This window comes from Musca domestica, unplaced genomic scaffold, assembly GCF_030504385.1.
Source record: "Musca domestica strain aabys unplaced genomic scaffold, Musca_domestica.polishedcontigs.V.1.1 2, whole genome shotgun sequence".
NCBI classification, from domain to species: Eukaryota; Metazoa; Arthropoda; class Insecta; order Diptera; family Muscidae; genus Musca; species Musca domestica.
In genome coordinates, this window is record NW_026712249.1 from 26,547,047 (window position 1) to 26,562,346 (window position 15,300).

A 15,300-nucleotide genomic window follows, 5' to 3' on the forward strand; every position below is an offset into this window, starting at 1 on the left:
TATTTAAAGTGTTGACCCATTACGGGAGAAGTTCCAAAGTAGTGAGCCAATGTTGTCCGTTTCGTATCTGGCCTAGGTCTGATATAAAAGTGCCAGATATGGACTATATCGACTACTTCATTTAAATCAGATATTTTTTGTACTTTTTGAAAAATGTAGATCTCTGGTTACCAAATTTTAAAATAAATTGACTTGCTTTGCAAAATCATTAGAGATATAAGTATTGAAAATTGTTACCCTTTGTAGAAAAGATACCAGAAAGGGTGGGCCGATATATATAATCTTCACACCAGGTCTCGCGTTAATAAAAATATTGGGATGTGTAAAGTTTGAAGGGAATCGGGATAATAAAAAACCGTTGACCCGTTGTTGGGGAGGTACCAGAAGGAGTGGTCTGACATATTCCATCTTTTTAAATTATTATGTGTTGATAGAAATATTTGAATTTGCCAAGTTTGAAAATAATCAGATGTTCTGTTTGCGTTTTATGAGCTTTATAATTATGCAAAATTTTTGGGAGAGGTACCAGAAGTAGTGGATCGATTTATCTTCACCCTAGATCTTGCATTAATTAAAATATTGTGATGTGCTGAATTTGAAATGAATCTGATGCTTATTTCGTATTTTATAAAAGTTATAATTATTCAAAATTTTGGCTTTTTGTGGAAGGTAAATGATGGAGTAAGGCGATATTACCCATTTTGGAAGATCCTTTCTTCTTCTACACGGAAGGAGTGGACCGATATTGCCCATCTCCAAACTCGATTTAAGTTTGGCAATAATATTACAAAGTACCAAGTTTTAATCAAATCGGATACTCCCTTCGAGAATTATCGTACACCCGTGCCAGATAGACAGACGGACGGACACCCCTAGATATCCTCAAATGGATTTGATCCAAAGAGACCTAGAGTCTAAAGGTGATGAGGCACGTTTTGGCCGTACCAAATGATATACACCCTCTGTAACCATATGGCTGAGGGCATAAAAATTGAAGACATGTGTATCGTCTCTGATTAGGATTCCAGGAAATAATTGCAATTAAGGTATGTAGTGTCTTTAGTAATATCAGTGACATGTACCTGATATATAGATCAAAATATTCTACAAATTTGTAACCCTCCACCATAGTAAGTTTGTCATTCCGTTTGTAACACATCGAAATGTACATTTTAGACCCACCAAAGTATATATTCGGTTTTAGATCATTTTAGCGACATTATCCACTTCAGTTGTTTTAAATTTCGTATTTAAAGTTCAAAATGGATACTACCGCCTAAGAGAGAAAATTGTCTGTGCAGGTCCAGCTCTTCGTATATCCCCCATATAAATGTACCTCCTATATTCAGTATTTTCATAATTTTAGCGACATTATTCATCGGAATTTTATCAAATTTCGCCATCTGCCATATGTGAAAAAATTGCCCCCGCAGGTGCACGTCTTCGTAAGCCCAACATTACGGTTACTCCCAGTATTCGATATTTTTATACCCTCCACCATAGTATGGACGGTATATAAAGTTTGTTATTTCGTTTGTAACACCTCGAAATATACATTTTAGACCCCACAAAGTATATATATTTTTGATCAGCATAAAATTCTGTGTCGATTTAACAACGTTCGTCCGTCTATCCGTCTGTGGAAATCACTCTAGCTTCCGAACAAAATGAAGTAAGTTGATAAAAATTTACTCAAATGTGTATTTTGTCTACAGGACTTTTGGTATTGAAAATGGGCCACATCTTCGTATAGCCCCCATATAACGGTCCCTCCCAATATGCGATATTTTAATGATTTTAGCGACATTATTTACCGGAATTGTTTCAAAATTGGTATTTGAAGTTTGTAATGGATACTACAGCCTAAACCAGAAAATGGGCCATATAGGACCACGTCTTCGTATAGCCCCCATATAACGGTACGACATTATTTACCGGAATTACTTCAATTTTTGAATTTGAAGTTCGTAAAATTGTCTGTGCAGGCTTATGACAAAAGTTGTGTATGCAGGTCCACGTCGTCGTATAGACCCTAATATACGGCTACATTCGGTATTTTTAAGATTTTAACGGCATTTTTATGGATTTTAATTTTTTGAAAATTGCCAAATCGTTGAAGACCAAATAATTCCTCATCAAAATTCACAACAAGTCAATGAAGAAAATGAATCCCCATTTCCATTACAAATCAAGAAAATATCTGCATCAATTTTGCCACAAACGAAACGAAAAAATGTCCTAATAGTGTTGGTCAATAGTTCCTAACTAGTTTTTCGAGTTGATGCATTAATATAAGAAAAAAATTCTTTTAGACAGAAAATACGAAAAGGAGAAATATTCTACACAAAATTTTATGTGGAAATTATGAATTTACATTTTTCACTGCCAATTAAACACGTTTTCATTCTAAGTATGTCTCCCTTAATATTTAATATTTTCGAGAAAGTGTCAAAGGAAGAAATATTCTAGATAAAATTTGATTTTAAATGTAGGAACAAAAACTTCAATACCTAATATGTACCATGCAAAATATCATCAATTTAGGATTGCTAAAACCCTGTTTCATTTTCTATAAATTTAGCACTATACCTAACTTTCTGCAAATTTCTATATAATTTCAATGTTCAATCAGTGCTAATCAATGATGAGTTGTCGTCCTTGTAATTACTTTTTGTGTTGCACAGTGTTATTGAACATCAATAAAATCAACTTCCATAATGCACCCGAATTTAACGACGTTATCAATTTCAACCTGATTTAACTGCATTACTCAGACGTAACAGTAATAACCATCATATATTAGATATATAGATCGAGATATTTAATGAAATACATTTGTAAAAAATTATCATCGACAATTAAACAGATTCAAGAAAATATTTTAATCATTTTTAGTATTAGCATTTATAATGAGTTGATCCTTAGAAGGAAGGGAGGAAATACGGTGTTTGTCTTTCAAAAGTACTTTCTAAACATTTCGATTTGATAATAAAATTTATAATGTGGAGCAATAGGCCCACAGAATTTTGCAAATGCATTTTAATGGTGTATCCAGAGAAGGGGGAATCACACTGAGATCTTGGCGTTTACTGCTACAAATCATACTTTCTTTCAAGGGCTTTGTACTCTACGTTTATTTATTTATTTTATTTTTATTTATTTATTTATTTTTTTTTTTAATTGAAAACTTATTGTACGAATAATAATCTATATTAATAAAATAGTAAAGTAATTGACAGATGGTCTGACTTAAGGATTCACCAACGCTCAGACGAAACGGCTGAAACTAGAATCGTGAAAATTGTGGGTGGGGTTCACTCTTGTTTGTCCGAAGGTGTCAGTTAAATCTGTGATTTTGGAAATTCTTACAAGATCGATACTAAAAGCACTGAATATGGTACCCTTTTTTTGACGAACCAGTAGAGCTAGAACTCATAAATTTGGAATGAAGGGCACTGATGGAGTACATGATGGACGAGCAAAGGTTTTTTTTGAAAATTCGCACCGGAAGTCTACGGAAATTTACTAAAATATACAACATTTGGTACCATTTCTTATCATGTAAACGGTAAGAACTAAAAACTAGGAATAGGAATGAAGCTTGAGAAGTAGGGTCATTTTGGTAGTTTTGGAAGTGTGTACTCATGTATACGAAAAGTACTATACGGTACTAAATTTGGTACAAATTGAACTTAGAGCAATCGATGGAGCTGGAATCCTGAAATTTGAAATCAATATTACTGGAAGGATTGGGATATAGAGGTAGTTTCGAATTTTGTACTTATGTGCACAAAAAGTACTAAATGGTACTAAATTTCGTACAATTTCGATTTTGGTGAAGCGATAAAGCTGGAATGCTGAAATTTGGAAAAAGCATTACTATTGCATTGTAGGCCTAAAGTATGTAGGTAGTTTTGAAAATTCGTACTTATGTGTAGTAAATGGTACTAAATTTGGTACAATTTGGAATTGAGCGAACCGATAGAGTTGGAATCCTGAAATTTTGAATTAGAATTACCGTGTATACACTAAATTGTATCAAATTTTTTATAATTTATATTAGGGTGAACCGACAAAGCTGTAAACTTGAAATCTGGGATTGAGATATTCTGGAATTGAGATATTGGGTTATGTAGGAACTTTTGGAAATTCATACTTATGTGTACTAAACTTTTAAAACTGAAGTCATGAAATTTAGAATTACAAGGTGTGATAAAAAAACTGCAACAAAATCAAACGCCATAATTTTTACATATTTTTTAAATTTTATCGAATGAAAGCAAAAATTTTCGAAAATAGCATCAAATTTTGCAATAAGTTTAGAATTGTTCGAATTGGTCACCTTTTGCACGAAGTATGGCGTTCAACCGGCCAATGAAACCGTCACATGCTGCCCGAATGTTGCCCTGCGGTATTTTGTCCCATTCCCGGCGAAGCGCTGGCTTGAGGTGATCGACACTTTGGTATTTTTTAGTGCCAAACTTTCTTCCAAAATACTCCAAACACAATAGTCCAACGGATTGGTATCCAGAGATTTTAATGGCCATTGTGCGCTGGAAATGAAGCGAGGAACCTCATTTTGTAACTATTATTGGGTAGCGCGTGCTGAGTGCGATGGTGCTGAGTCCTGTTAGAATGACCAAGGTCTGCGGCCAAAATGTTTGCGTGCCTAAGGCTTTAATACACCCTCCGGAATATTTTCGCGATAACATTCGGCATTTATTCTGATGTCACGGTCAATTAATACGAACTGAGAGCGACCATCGGCTGTTATGGCGGCCCACACCATCACCATGGCCGGCGCTCGAGTTCTGGTGGCCAACCGAAAGTGCACATTTTCAGCAAGTAAACACGATCATTTTCTTTGTTTACAAATATTCTTTTTCTCATCAGAGAAAACCAAATTCGGCAGTTCACCACTTTCGGCCAATCGTTTGAATGGACGTCAATAGGATTTCCGTCAGTCTGTCAATAACCTTACACTTTTTATAAACAAAGATTGCGGAATTTTCATTGACTTGTATAGACTGTCGCAAAATAACAAATGAAAAATGTCTTCTATATTGCGATGCAAAACATATTAATCGTAGCATCTTTACAATCGATTTATAGATTCAAAATCAAGTTATCCGATCTACTGGGAAACAAAACGTTGAACCTACATTAAATACGAATATTCAAATATTTGAAGTGACGTATGCTTGGTTATTGCACTTTGAGTTTGAAATGTTTTTTTCAAGTCGTACAAAAGTTCAAAAGAAGGTCGAGAACATGTAAATAACTAGACTGATCCGGTAATGTTAAGAGACTAAATAGATCAAGGATCTGTGATTTTTATGTGACAAGTTATAAATTTATTCGATTTACATGGAAATACGAGACACTTTAATTTTTTGGATTGGTTTATAAAGTTTATAATGCGTGACCATTGCTATATATGACAGGGACGTGCACATCAATCCATTTCGAAGCCATTCCGTGGAGCCCAACTAGCAAAAAAGAACTTTTGCACGTAAAATCCCTAATACACAAAAAAAAAACATTTCAGAAAAGACCCAGTCCCTCGTAGCCCCACTCTGCGTACGCCCGTGGTATACGGATTTGACTTTAAATCCAAAAAAAAAAAAAAACAGCTTTACTCGCTGTTATCTTAGAATATTCGGCAGATGTGCTTTTGGGGCAATTGAAAAAAAGACCAATGCCTAAAAGTGTGTGAAGAAAACAAGCCAAAATATTTTTTTTTTTCATGTCAGCATCCACTCAACCTAGACTGACGTTTTTGAAAATACCAATGCTTAATTATTATATTTTTTGCTGAAATATTCTAATAACCTTTATACAATTAAAATTTTAATTTTTATTATTATTTTTTTTTTTTCAAGACCTCTCTCTCAAAAAGTGTGGGTTTTAAAGAGTTCTCAGAGAAAATTGTGATTTTGTACAAAAACATGTTTAAAAAAAATATTCGTAAATCGGGGGCTGGAAATGTTCAGTAGATTATGAAAGTGGAACAGTTAAATGTTAGATATCATGGTTTTGAAAGTTTACTTTGCATTGTAACCTAAATAAAAGAGTCGAGATCCCCCTCTTCCACATTTTTAAAAAATTTTCGGATTAAGATTGAAAATTCGTACCTTTTCGGTATGTATTGTCTTTCATTCATAATAAAAAAAAACTGCAACTAGTAAAATGTAATATCTTCAGGAGATCTCATAAACCAGAGATTAAGGTCTCTCCGTTTAGATTCAATAGTGAATTTTCATCAAAAACATAATTTTATAGGCATATTTCAAGTTTTAAATACTCTTTTTCTGCAGCATTCAAATGTTTTATTATTAATCTCTAAATTTGTATTCTCCACACAGTGGAGGGTATAAGAAGTCGGACCTTTTTTTGTTTATAACCCACATAATGAAATAGGGATTATATCCAATAAAAATCAATGATATTCCCCAGAAAGAAGCGGACATAATCCACACAATAATAAGGATTTTATCGAAAACGATTGCGGACATTCTTCTTATATAAAAGACCTCAGAAGGTCTTCTTATAGAAGACCACAGAACGTCTTCTTATAGAATGCAACAGGATCTTCATAAATAAAACAAGGAGGTCTTCTCATAGAAGACCAGGAGGTCTTCTTCTCTTCCTTATAATAACTACAAGGTCTTCCTAAAGAAGACCACAAGGGCTGCCTCTAGAAGACCACAAGGTCTGCCTATAAAAGACCACAAGGTCTGCCTATAAAAGACCACAAGGTCTGCTTATAGAAGACCACAAGGTCTTCCTGTAGATGACCACAAGGTCTTCTTGTAGAAAATCAGAAGGTCACTCCCTGGGTAGGTATTTTTATCCTGAATGCGGCAAAGTAATGTTTTTGTGAAGGATATACCCAGTTGTTCAGTTATTCGACCCGAAAGTTCGAGTTACGAGCTTTATCCGATTCTACAAAACTGATTTGTGTTAAATGGGTATCATGGGTTGTGATATGATGGGGTTGTTAAACCGGTTCCGGAGCCATACAAGAATATTAGTATTTTTGTGCGGGAACTTTTTGAAAAACCCCGAAAAAGTCAAAAATGGACCCATTATGGGGTATTAAAATCTAGATAATACATTAAAGCCTACATTTTTGCCTTTTCAAAATGATACCAAGCATGCTGATATATTTTATAGTTCCGAAGATTGAGATTTTCTCCACTAATATTTACCTAACCTTTATAGCTCTTTAAATAGATGGCCTTCGGCCGGGGCTTTAGCTTTTCTCCTCTGGGGAACGTCCAACACCGGCTACGCGATCCATAGTTTTTCTAAATTTAATAACTTGTGTTAATTGCCGGAATTCGGCGGGGGTTTGAGATTTTCTCCTCTGAGATAAGTCCAACATCGAATACTTACTTTTGTAAGTAGCCGGCCTTCAATTTTTAAGTCAATATCTACGGAATTACAAGAGATATCAACCATTTTGGAATAGCAAGAGTGTAGGCTATAATGTAGATCGTAAAACCCAATAATGGGTTCATTTTCGGATATTTAAAATTACTTTGCCGTAATCAGGTTAAAAATTAAAACCTACTCACCTACCTAAGGCCAATCCGAGCATAATCCTTATAAATGCAGTGGTAATTATGTCCGGACATCTAAGAAGTCCAGTCTTGTGATAAATTATAATCCAGTTACTATTTTTACTTTATTTCAAAAAATCACCAAAATGTTTGATTCTGCTATTTTTATACCCTCTACCATTCTATGGAGGTTATATAAGTTTTGTCATTCCGTTTGTAACATGATAGACCCTACAAAGTGTATATATTCCGGATCAACGTAAAATTCTAAGACGATTTTGCGATGTCCGCCTGTCTGTTATAATCACGCTATCTTTCGAACGAATTGAGATAGAAGGCTAAAATTTAGCACACATGTGCATATTCCCTATAGGCAGGTTAAGTTCGTAAATGGCCCATATAACGGTACCTCCCGATATTCGGTATTTTGATGATTTTAGCGACATTATTCACCGGAATTGTTTCAAATTTCATATTGAAAGTTCGCATCGGGTAGTCTTCGTATAGCCCCCATATAACGGTACCTCCCTTTATTCGGATTTGATTTAATGATTTTAGCGATATTATTCGCCGGAATTGTTTCAAATTTAGTATTTGAAGGTCTTAATGAAAGAATTACTTATACAGGTCCGCGTCTTTCTACGGCTCCCGTATAAAGCTTATCCTTTAAACGGTATTTGTCAGAATTTGTTGAAATTTTTCAAGTTCCTTCCAAATTGTAGAATGTAGAGCTGCCGAACGTAGCTGCTTTTTTACTAGTTCAATATAAATTGTTTTGTTTGTTTCAAATAAAAATTTAAAATACAACAAATTATTAGCATTATTTTCGAAATTTATTTCCCTTAGAGATCTTTTGACTTATCACAAATACCTATAACTATATAACCTTCTTGGCTTCCGCTCGTGGTTCCAGCATAATATTAAAACCTTTTTCCATTTTCAAAATAATATCGCCCTGCATACGGAAATCTTTCTCCTGCTGATTACATTTCACAACGAAATTTCTCAAAATGGTCGAGAGTAAAACTTTCAATTTCAAAATGGCAAATTTACGACCCACACAACTACGTGGCCCAGCACTGAAGGGTATAAAACTGTAATAATGCCGCTTGGCCATACGTTCGGGCAGGAAGTTGTCAGGATCGAATTTTTCTGGATTAGGAAATGATTTGGGATCACGATGTACGGCATATTGTATGATTACAATTGTGGTGCCTTTGGGTATGGAATAGGGTCCGGAGGCCAATTTTATGTCATGTTCGGCACGACGTGCAATCAATGGTACTGGTGGATACAAACGCAGAGTTTCCATTATTACACGCTCTAAATACTTCATTTCCAGGGTATCGGCAAAGGTGCAATCACGCATGAGGTCATCACCAAAAATAGCTCGCTGTTCGGCCAATACCTTTTCTTGCATGTCCTGATAAATGCCCAATATGCAGAGGACAAAACTGGAGGCAGCCGATGTGGTATCATGGCCCTATATGAAATTAATTTTCAAATTATCTACATTATTTGAATTCTTGAATTTTTTCAGGATCCTTACCTCAAACATAATTGTATTGACTTCATCGATAATATCTTTTTCGGTCCATTCAATTTCAAGATTTCTAGACATTTCCATCATGGCATCCAATAAAGCCAACCTCTTTTTGGCACCTTAAATATCAATTATTTTTGGATTTCAATTCTAGATATTTAACTCTTCAAACTCATCCACATCATCCTCATCGATGTCATCCAAGTCATCACGCAATCCTTCGGCCCTCACATTTTCTCGTTTGCGCTTGGCAGCCTCAGCTTCATTTTCGAAAATTGCCCTCGAATCAGCACTGAAATTTTTCTGACGCTCCTCCACAACTTGCCGTGTCATATTCAAAATTGTATTCAACATTCTCCGGGCCTTGTCATGAAGTGATGAAAATCGAAATGTGGCATCCAGGCGATAATAGAATTTCAATTGACGTTTGTGGATAATATCGCACATATCCAACACAGCATTGGCATATTCCAAACATTTATTTGGTTCGGGCAGCTTTTTCACTCCCATTACCGTGGAGAGTAAAATCTCCACCGTCACCTGGGACATATATTTATGGGCATCGAATTCTTTGCCCGCTTCCAGGGCCATACGTTGTACCACACTCTTGGAATGTTTCACAAATGTTGGAATGAAACTTTTCAAAATACTCTGATGGAAGGTGGGCGCAATCATGCGACGATGATGTTGCCAATGATGTCCTTTGGAGATGAGTAGACCATCACCAAACCATGGCTTGAAATATTTATATTCATATGACTTTTCCAAATGGGTACTAGAACTCAGTACTATTTCTATGTCAATGGGGTTCCATAAACCCACCACGACTATGGGACCTAAAAAGGCACGAATCACTGCTCCCGGAGTGTGAATATATTTCTTCGCTTGGGCCATGATTTCTGAAATTATATTAAATATTTAAAATTATGCAAGCAATATTATTAAATTCTTATTCAATCTATAGTAATAAAAGAGTAAAGTAACTGTCTGACTTAACGATTAATGAACGATCAGACGAAACGGCTGATTTTTGATCCGAAGGTGTCAAAACGGTACTAGAACGGTACGAAAAGTACTTAAAGCTAGTAAATATGGTACCCTTTGTATTTGCCGAACCAGTAGATCTAGGGGTAAATTTGGAATTAAGGTCTCGGTGGATGTACCAAAGATGTTTTGAAAATTCGTTCTATAAGTGTACGAAAAGTATTTAAATGTACAATATTTGGTACCATTTCGTATCATGTGAACGGTTAGAAAAACTGGAAATTTTAAATGGGAATCAAGGTTGAGGAGTAGGTTCGATGTAAGGAGGTAGTTTCCGAAATTTTCTACTAATGTATGCAAAAAGTACTAAATGGTACTAAATTTGGTACAATCTAAATTTGAAAGAACGGATGAACCCTGAAATTTAAAATTAATTAAACTGGCGGAGTCTAGGATTGAGATATGGAGGAAGTTTTCGATATTTGCACTTCTGTGCACGAAAAATTAAAAATTGTACTAAATTTGGTATGGGTTAACCAATAGAACTGGAATCTGGAATTTTGGAAATATCATTAATATTGCATTGTAGGAGTGTGATATGTGAAGTTTTAGAAATTCGTACTTATGTGTACTAAATAGTACCAAATATGGTATAATGTGGCTGTGGGTAAACCGATAGAGCTGGAATCCTGAAATTGGGAAATAAGGTTTATATTGAATTGTATGATGCAGGTTGCCATGAAAATTTGTATCATTATGTACGAAATGGGTATAAATTTAGTAGAGATTGGAATTGTGGCGAACCGATAGATCTGGAATTCTGAAATTTGGAAATGTGATTACCATAGTTTTGGAAATTTGGAATGTATTGACATATTTATACCCTTCAACACTATGTGTTGGGGTTTTATAAGTTTGATTGGTCAAAAATTATGTAACACCTCGAAATGTTTGTCCCCGACATAGGAAACTATATGTGGATCTTCCTATCTCGCCGAGCTTATCGATCTAGCTATGTTTGTCCGTCCGTCTACCCATGTTAATTTGTAATCACGCTACAGGTCGCAATTACTGTCCGATCCTCACAAAATTGAAAATGGAAGTGGGGTCAGGGTGAGAATAGATACCTATTGTTTTAGGATATGATCGCAAAATATTTAGAGGTTGAAATGAGCCAAAAACCGAAAAAAAAGATTTTGCTGTTGCTCTACTGACCACAATTATAAACCAATTGACGGGAAATTTTGCATGGAGTTAGAGTTCAGGGCAGAAGCTAACCAATTTGGATGGTAATCGGACTATATTTAATCGCAAAATTCCATTCAGCAAATATTGAAAATAAGCTCGGGGTAAAGCCATTGAAATTTCAAAAAAGTTCAAGGACTTACACCGCAACAGAAAGAAAATAGACTCAAAAGAGCTAAAGAGTTGCTTCGCTTGGCCGAAAGTGGTAAACTGCCGAATTTGGTTTTTTCCGATGAGAAAACATTCGTTGTCCAGCCTTTTGTTAGCAAACACAACGATCGTGTATTAAAGCCTTGGGCACGCAAACATTTTGGCCGCAGACCTTGGACATTCCAACAGAACTCAGCACCATCGCACTCAGCACGCGCCACCCAATTACGGTCACAAAATGAGGTTCCTCGCTTCATTTCCAGCTCACAATGGCAACCAAAATCTTAGGATTCCAAACCGTTGGACTATTGTGTCTGGAGTATTTTGGAAAGTAAGGTTGGCGCTAAAAAATACCAAAGTGTCGATCACCTCAAGGAAGCTCTTCGCCGGGAATGAGCCACCGCACTCAGCACGCGCCACCCAAGAACGGTCACAAATTGAGGTTCCTCGCTTCATTTCCAGCTCACAATGGCCACCAAAATCTCAGGATAGCAAACCGTAGGACTATCGTGTCTGGAGTATTTTGGAAAGTAAGGTTGGCGCTAAAAAATACGAAAGTGTCGATCACCTCAAGGAAGCTCTTCGCCGGGAATGGGCCATCGCACTCAGCACGCGCCTCCCAAGAACGGTCACAAAATGAGGTTCCTCGCTTCATTTCCAGCTCACAATGGCCACCAAAATCTCAGGATACCAAACCGTTGGACTATCGTGTCTGGAGTATTTTGGAAAGTAAGGTTGGCGCTAAAAAAATACCAAAGTGTCGATCACATCAACGAAGGTCTTCGCCGGGAATGGGCCAAAATACCGCAGAGCAACCTTCGGGAGCGTATGATGGTTTCATTGGTTGTTAGAAGGCCATAATTCGTGCCAAAGGTAAATTCGAACAAATCTAAACTTATTCTAAAAGTTGCTGCTATTTCCGACATATTTTGCGTTCAATCCAATATTTAAAACTGGGTCATCAACGAACCTTCAGCCACCAGACGACAATTAACGAACCAAATAACTTCAACTGTATTAATCACTTGAGACAGACACTCGTTGCATAGTCTACCCTAATAAACAATTATATACTGCGCAAGCCCAATTTAATCATTTAACTTCAACCGCACGCGCACTAACACCAACAAACACCTAGACGCTATGTAATAATCAACTGTTAACGAATCTAATATTTTACTGCATTTGTTAAGCCAGATGCATCAAACCATCAGACGACAATAAATGGGTCTATAAAACAGTTCACAACTCTAAAACCCGTAAAAAATGGCAAATGCGACGAGGACTGTTATCATTCTCGATTCTTGGTATTGCCTATAAAACCATGGTAGCCTCGATTAAACACATATAAAGGATATACATAAATATACACAAATAACAATCGAAAAATCAGTCGAATACGTTAATCAAGTGGCAGACATTATCTGCTTAAAAACGGAGAATGTACATATATCCAAATCTGAACTCATTATCACCAGTAGATTCCCCTCTTGGGCCATTTAAAAGAGATTTTGACTACTCCATATCTATGATAACTAGAGTCCCGCAACTTACCAGCATTGGAAAGATACAAAGCTCTGTGGGCGTGACCAAGAATCGGTAGCCTTGGCGGTGTTGGCATTTTTGCCGTTAACTTATATTCACGTGTACTTCGAAGCCATATTTCAAATAGTATTGATATAATCGCCAAACCCATTAAGGCCGTCCACAGAGGATTTGAAGACGAAATTGTTGCTGATGACACACCAATGTCCGGAACATTCTTTGCATTTTCAAATATTACCGAATCCGCCGACATTGTTTTTCTATTATTTTTTATTTTTTGTTTTTTTGATAACTATGGATTTTTTTTTAAATTAATTCCTTATTTTCGAAATTGATTTCTTAATCCGTATGATCCCAAAAAAAGATTTAGAATTAACTTATTGCAATGTTCCTTCTCTACTGGTAGGTGTTCTAGAATATAATCTGGTTTTTTATAAAATTCCGATGGGGTGGCTTGATATATTTTTTCGTCTTCTTCGTTAATAAATGGGTACTAAATGTCTGCGAGATCCGAAAAGTAATCGAACAACAAGATCGACTTCATTTTACATAATATTTCAATGCCTTAACCATCTACCTGCAGACGCGAATTTATATTTCAGCCTGGAAGCTAATGAATAAATAGGCTATTTAACAAAACAGCAATAATTTTTATGGAAATTTAGTACTTGTGTACTAAAAAATTGGATGCATTATTGGATGTAAGGCAGGAGAGAGTCGTTTGTGTTATGGCCTACAGCAATATGTTTAAACATATTTGTAATTGAAAAGGGCTTCTGTCAAAAATGGATCAAAGCATCCTTAAAGTCGTTGAATGATATCAGACTAGCGGTTCTTTTTAAAAAGAAACTCCTGAAAACATTTTGACGTCACCCAAGATTTCTGGGCATAAATTCCCCAAAAAAAAAACAATTTTTTACTTTAGCCTCATCGAAATAACGGTTTTAGACTCTAAGTCTCTTTAGACCAAATCCTTCTGGTAGCTCTCCAATTAAACGTCAAAATGTTCACACAAAATAATTTACCTCATAGAACAAAAAAGAATCATCTGATTTTGTTCAAACTCTTCAAAAAAAATGAACAATATCAACCCACTCCATCAAGTACATACCCCACGTAGGCCCAACGTTTTGAATAATCCTAAGTCTTATAACATATGAAATTAGAGACCAATTGTCTTCAAATTTTGCATATCCCAATATTTGTACCAACAAAAAATCTGGTTTGTGGAACGAGTAGAACTGTCCACTTCTACCTACCCACATAAAACGCGAATCGAAAACCCGCTTTTTGGCGCAACCTAAACCAAGAACAGTGAGGTGATGGCATATATCGGTCCACTCCTTCTGCCACCCCCAGCAACAAATATTCACCTTTTTAATAATTACTAGGAAGTGCCTGCTACATTGTCAGCGAAAAGTTCACCTTAAAACTGTTCCAACAATTCGTGTTAAGAAACTTCATGCATTGTACCAACTTTTCAGACTATCGAAGTTTAATATATATTTAAGTCTCTCCTTTTTCGGAAAGAAGTCTTCAAAATCATTCTCTTTGATGTCTACCGATCAGAACATTAGTAAAACCAGTGCACAATGGATTCACATCCAATTGTTCTGTCCAAAACGTCTCTGTATATAAATCCTAGAAGCCAACAAAGGCATATTCTATTCCTTCATCCAATACCATATTTAGTACTATTGGTACAATTATAGTACACATTTCCAGAATCACCTCCATATCTCAACAGAGACCTCAATATCAAATTTGAGGATTCCAGCCATATCGCTTCTCCCGAAACTACTTGTGAACTTTTTAGTACATTTCGTACAATTATAGTACACATTTCTTAAACCATCACCATATCTCAATTCCATATACCAACAAACCCCTCAATATCAAATTTAGGATTCCAATTCTATCCTTTCACCCAATGCCCAATTTAGTACTTTTCGTACACTTTTCTGAAAACATAAACACATAAACAACGACCCTAACACCATACCAAATTTTAGCTTTGTCTGTTTCAATTTTAGAAGTTTAGTACCATTTTAGAACTTTTCGTAGCCTTAAATACCCTTTATTTGCATCTATCCTGCACTCTATCAGCGAATCTCATTCCAAATGTTTAGCTCATTGCGTTTGTCCAATACAAAGTATTAAATGTTTAATATACTTTAGTACGTTTCGTATGAGTTTCCATAACCTAAACACCAAGATGGACGTTCCTGTTGGACTTTCCAAATTCGACCTCTAATTCCTAACACAAAC

The 15,300-nt window shown here is 35.8% G+C and overlaps 1 protein-coding gene across 1 annotated transcript; it reads right to left on the reverse strand.

Annotated features, from left to right (window-relative positions):
• Positions 1 to 8,376: 8,376 nt before the first annotated feature.
• Positions 8,377 to 13,313, reverse strand: LOC101888747 (cytochrome P450 4g1). The gene is made up of 4 exons (XM_059122026.1): positions 13,042 to 13,313; positions 9,285 to 10,007; positions 9,115 to 9,227; positions 8,377 to 9,048 (listed from the first exon to the last, which is right to left on the reverse strand). Exons 1-4 carry the CDS (start codon positions 13,283 to 13,285, stop codon positions 8,443 to 8,445), a joined length of 1,686 nt encoding a protein of 561 aa, XP_058978009.1. The 5' UTR covers positions 13,286 to 13,313; the 3' UTR covers positions 8,377 to 8,442.
• Positions 13,314 to 15,300: the final 1,987 nt, after the last annotated feature.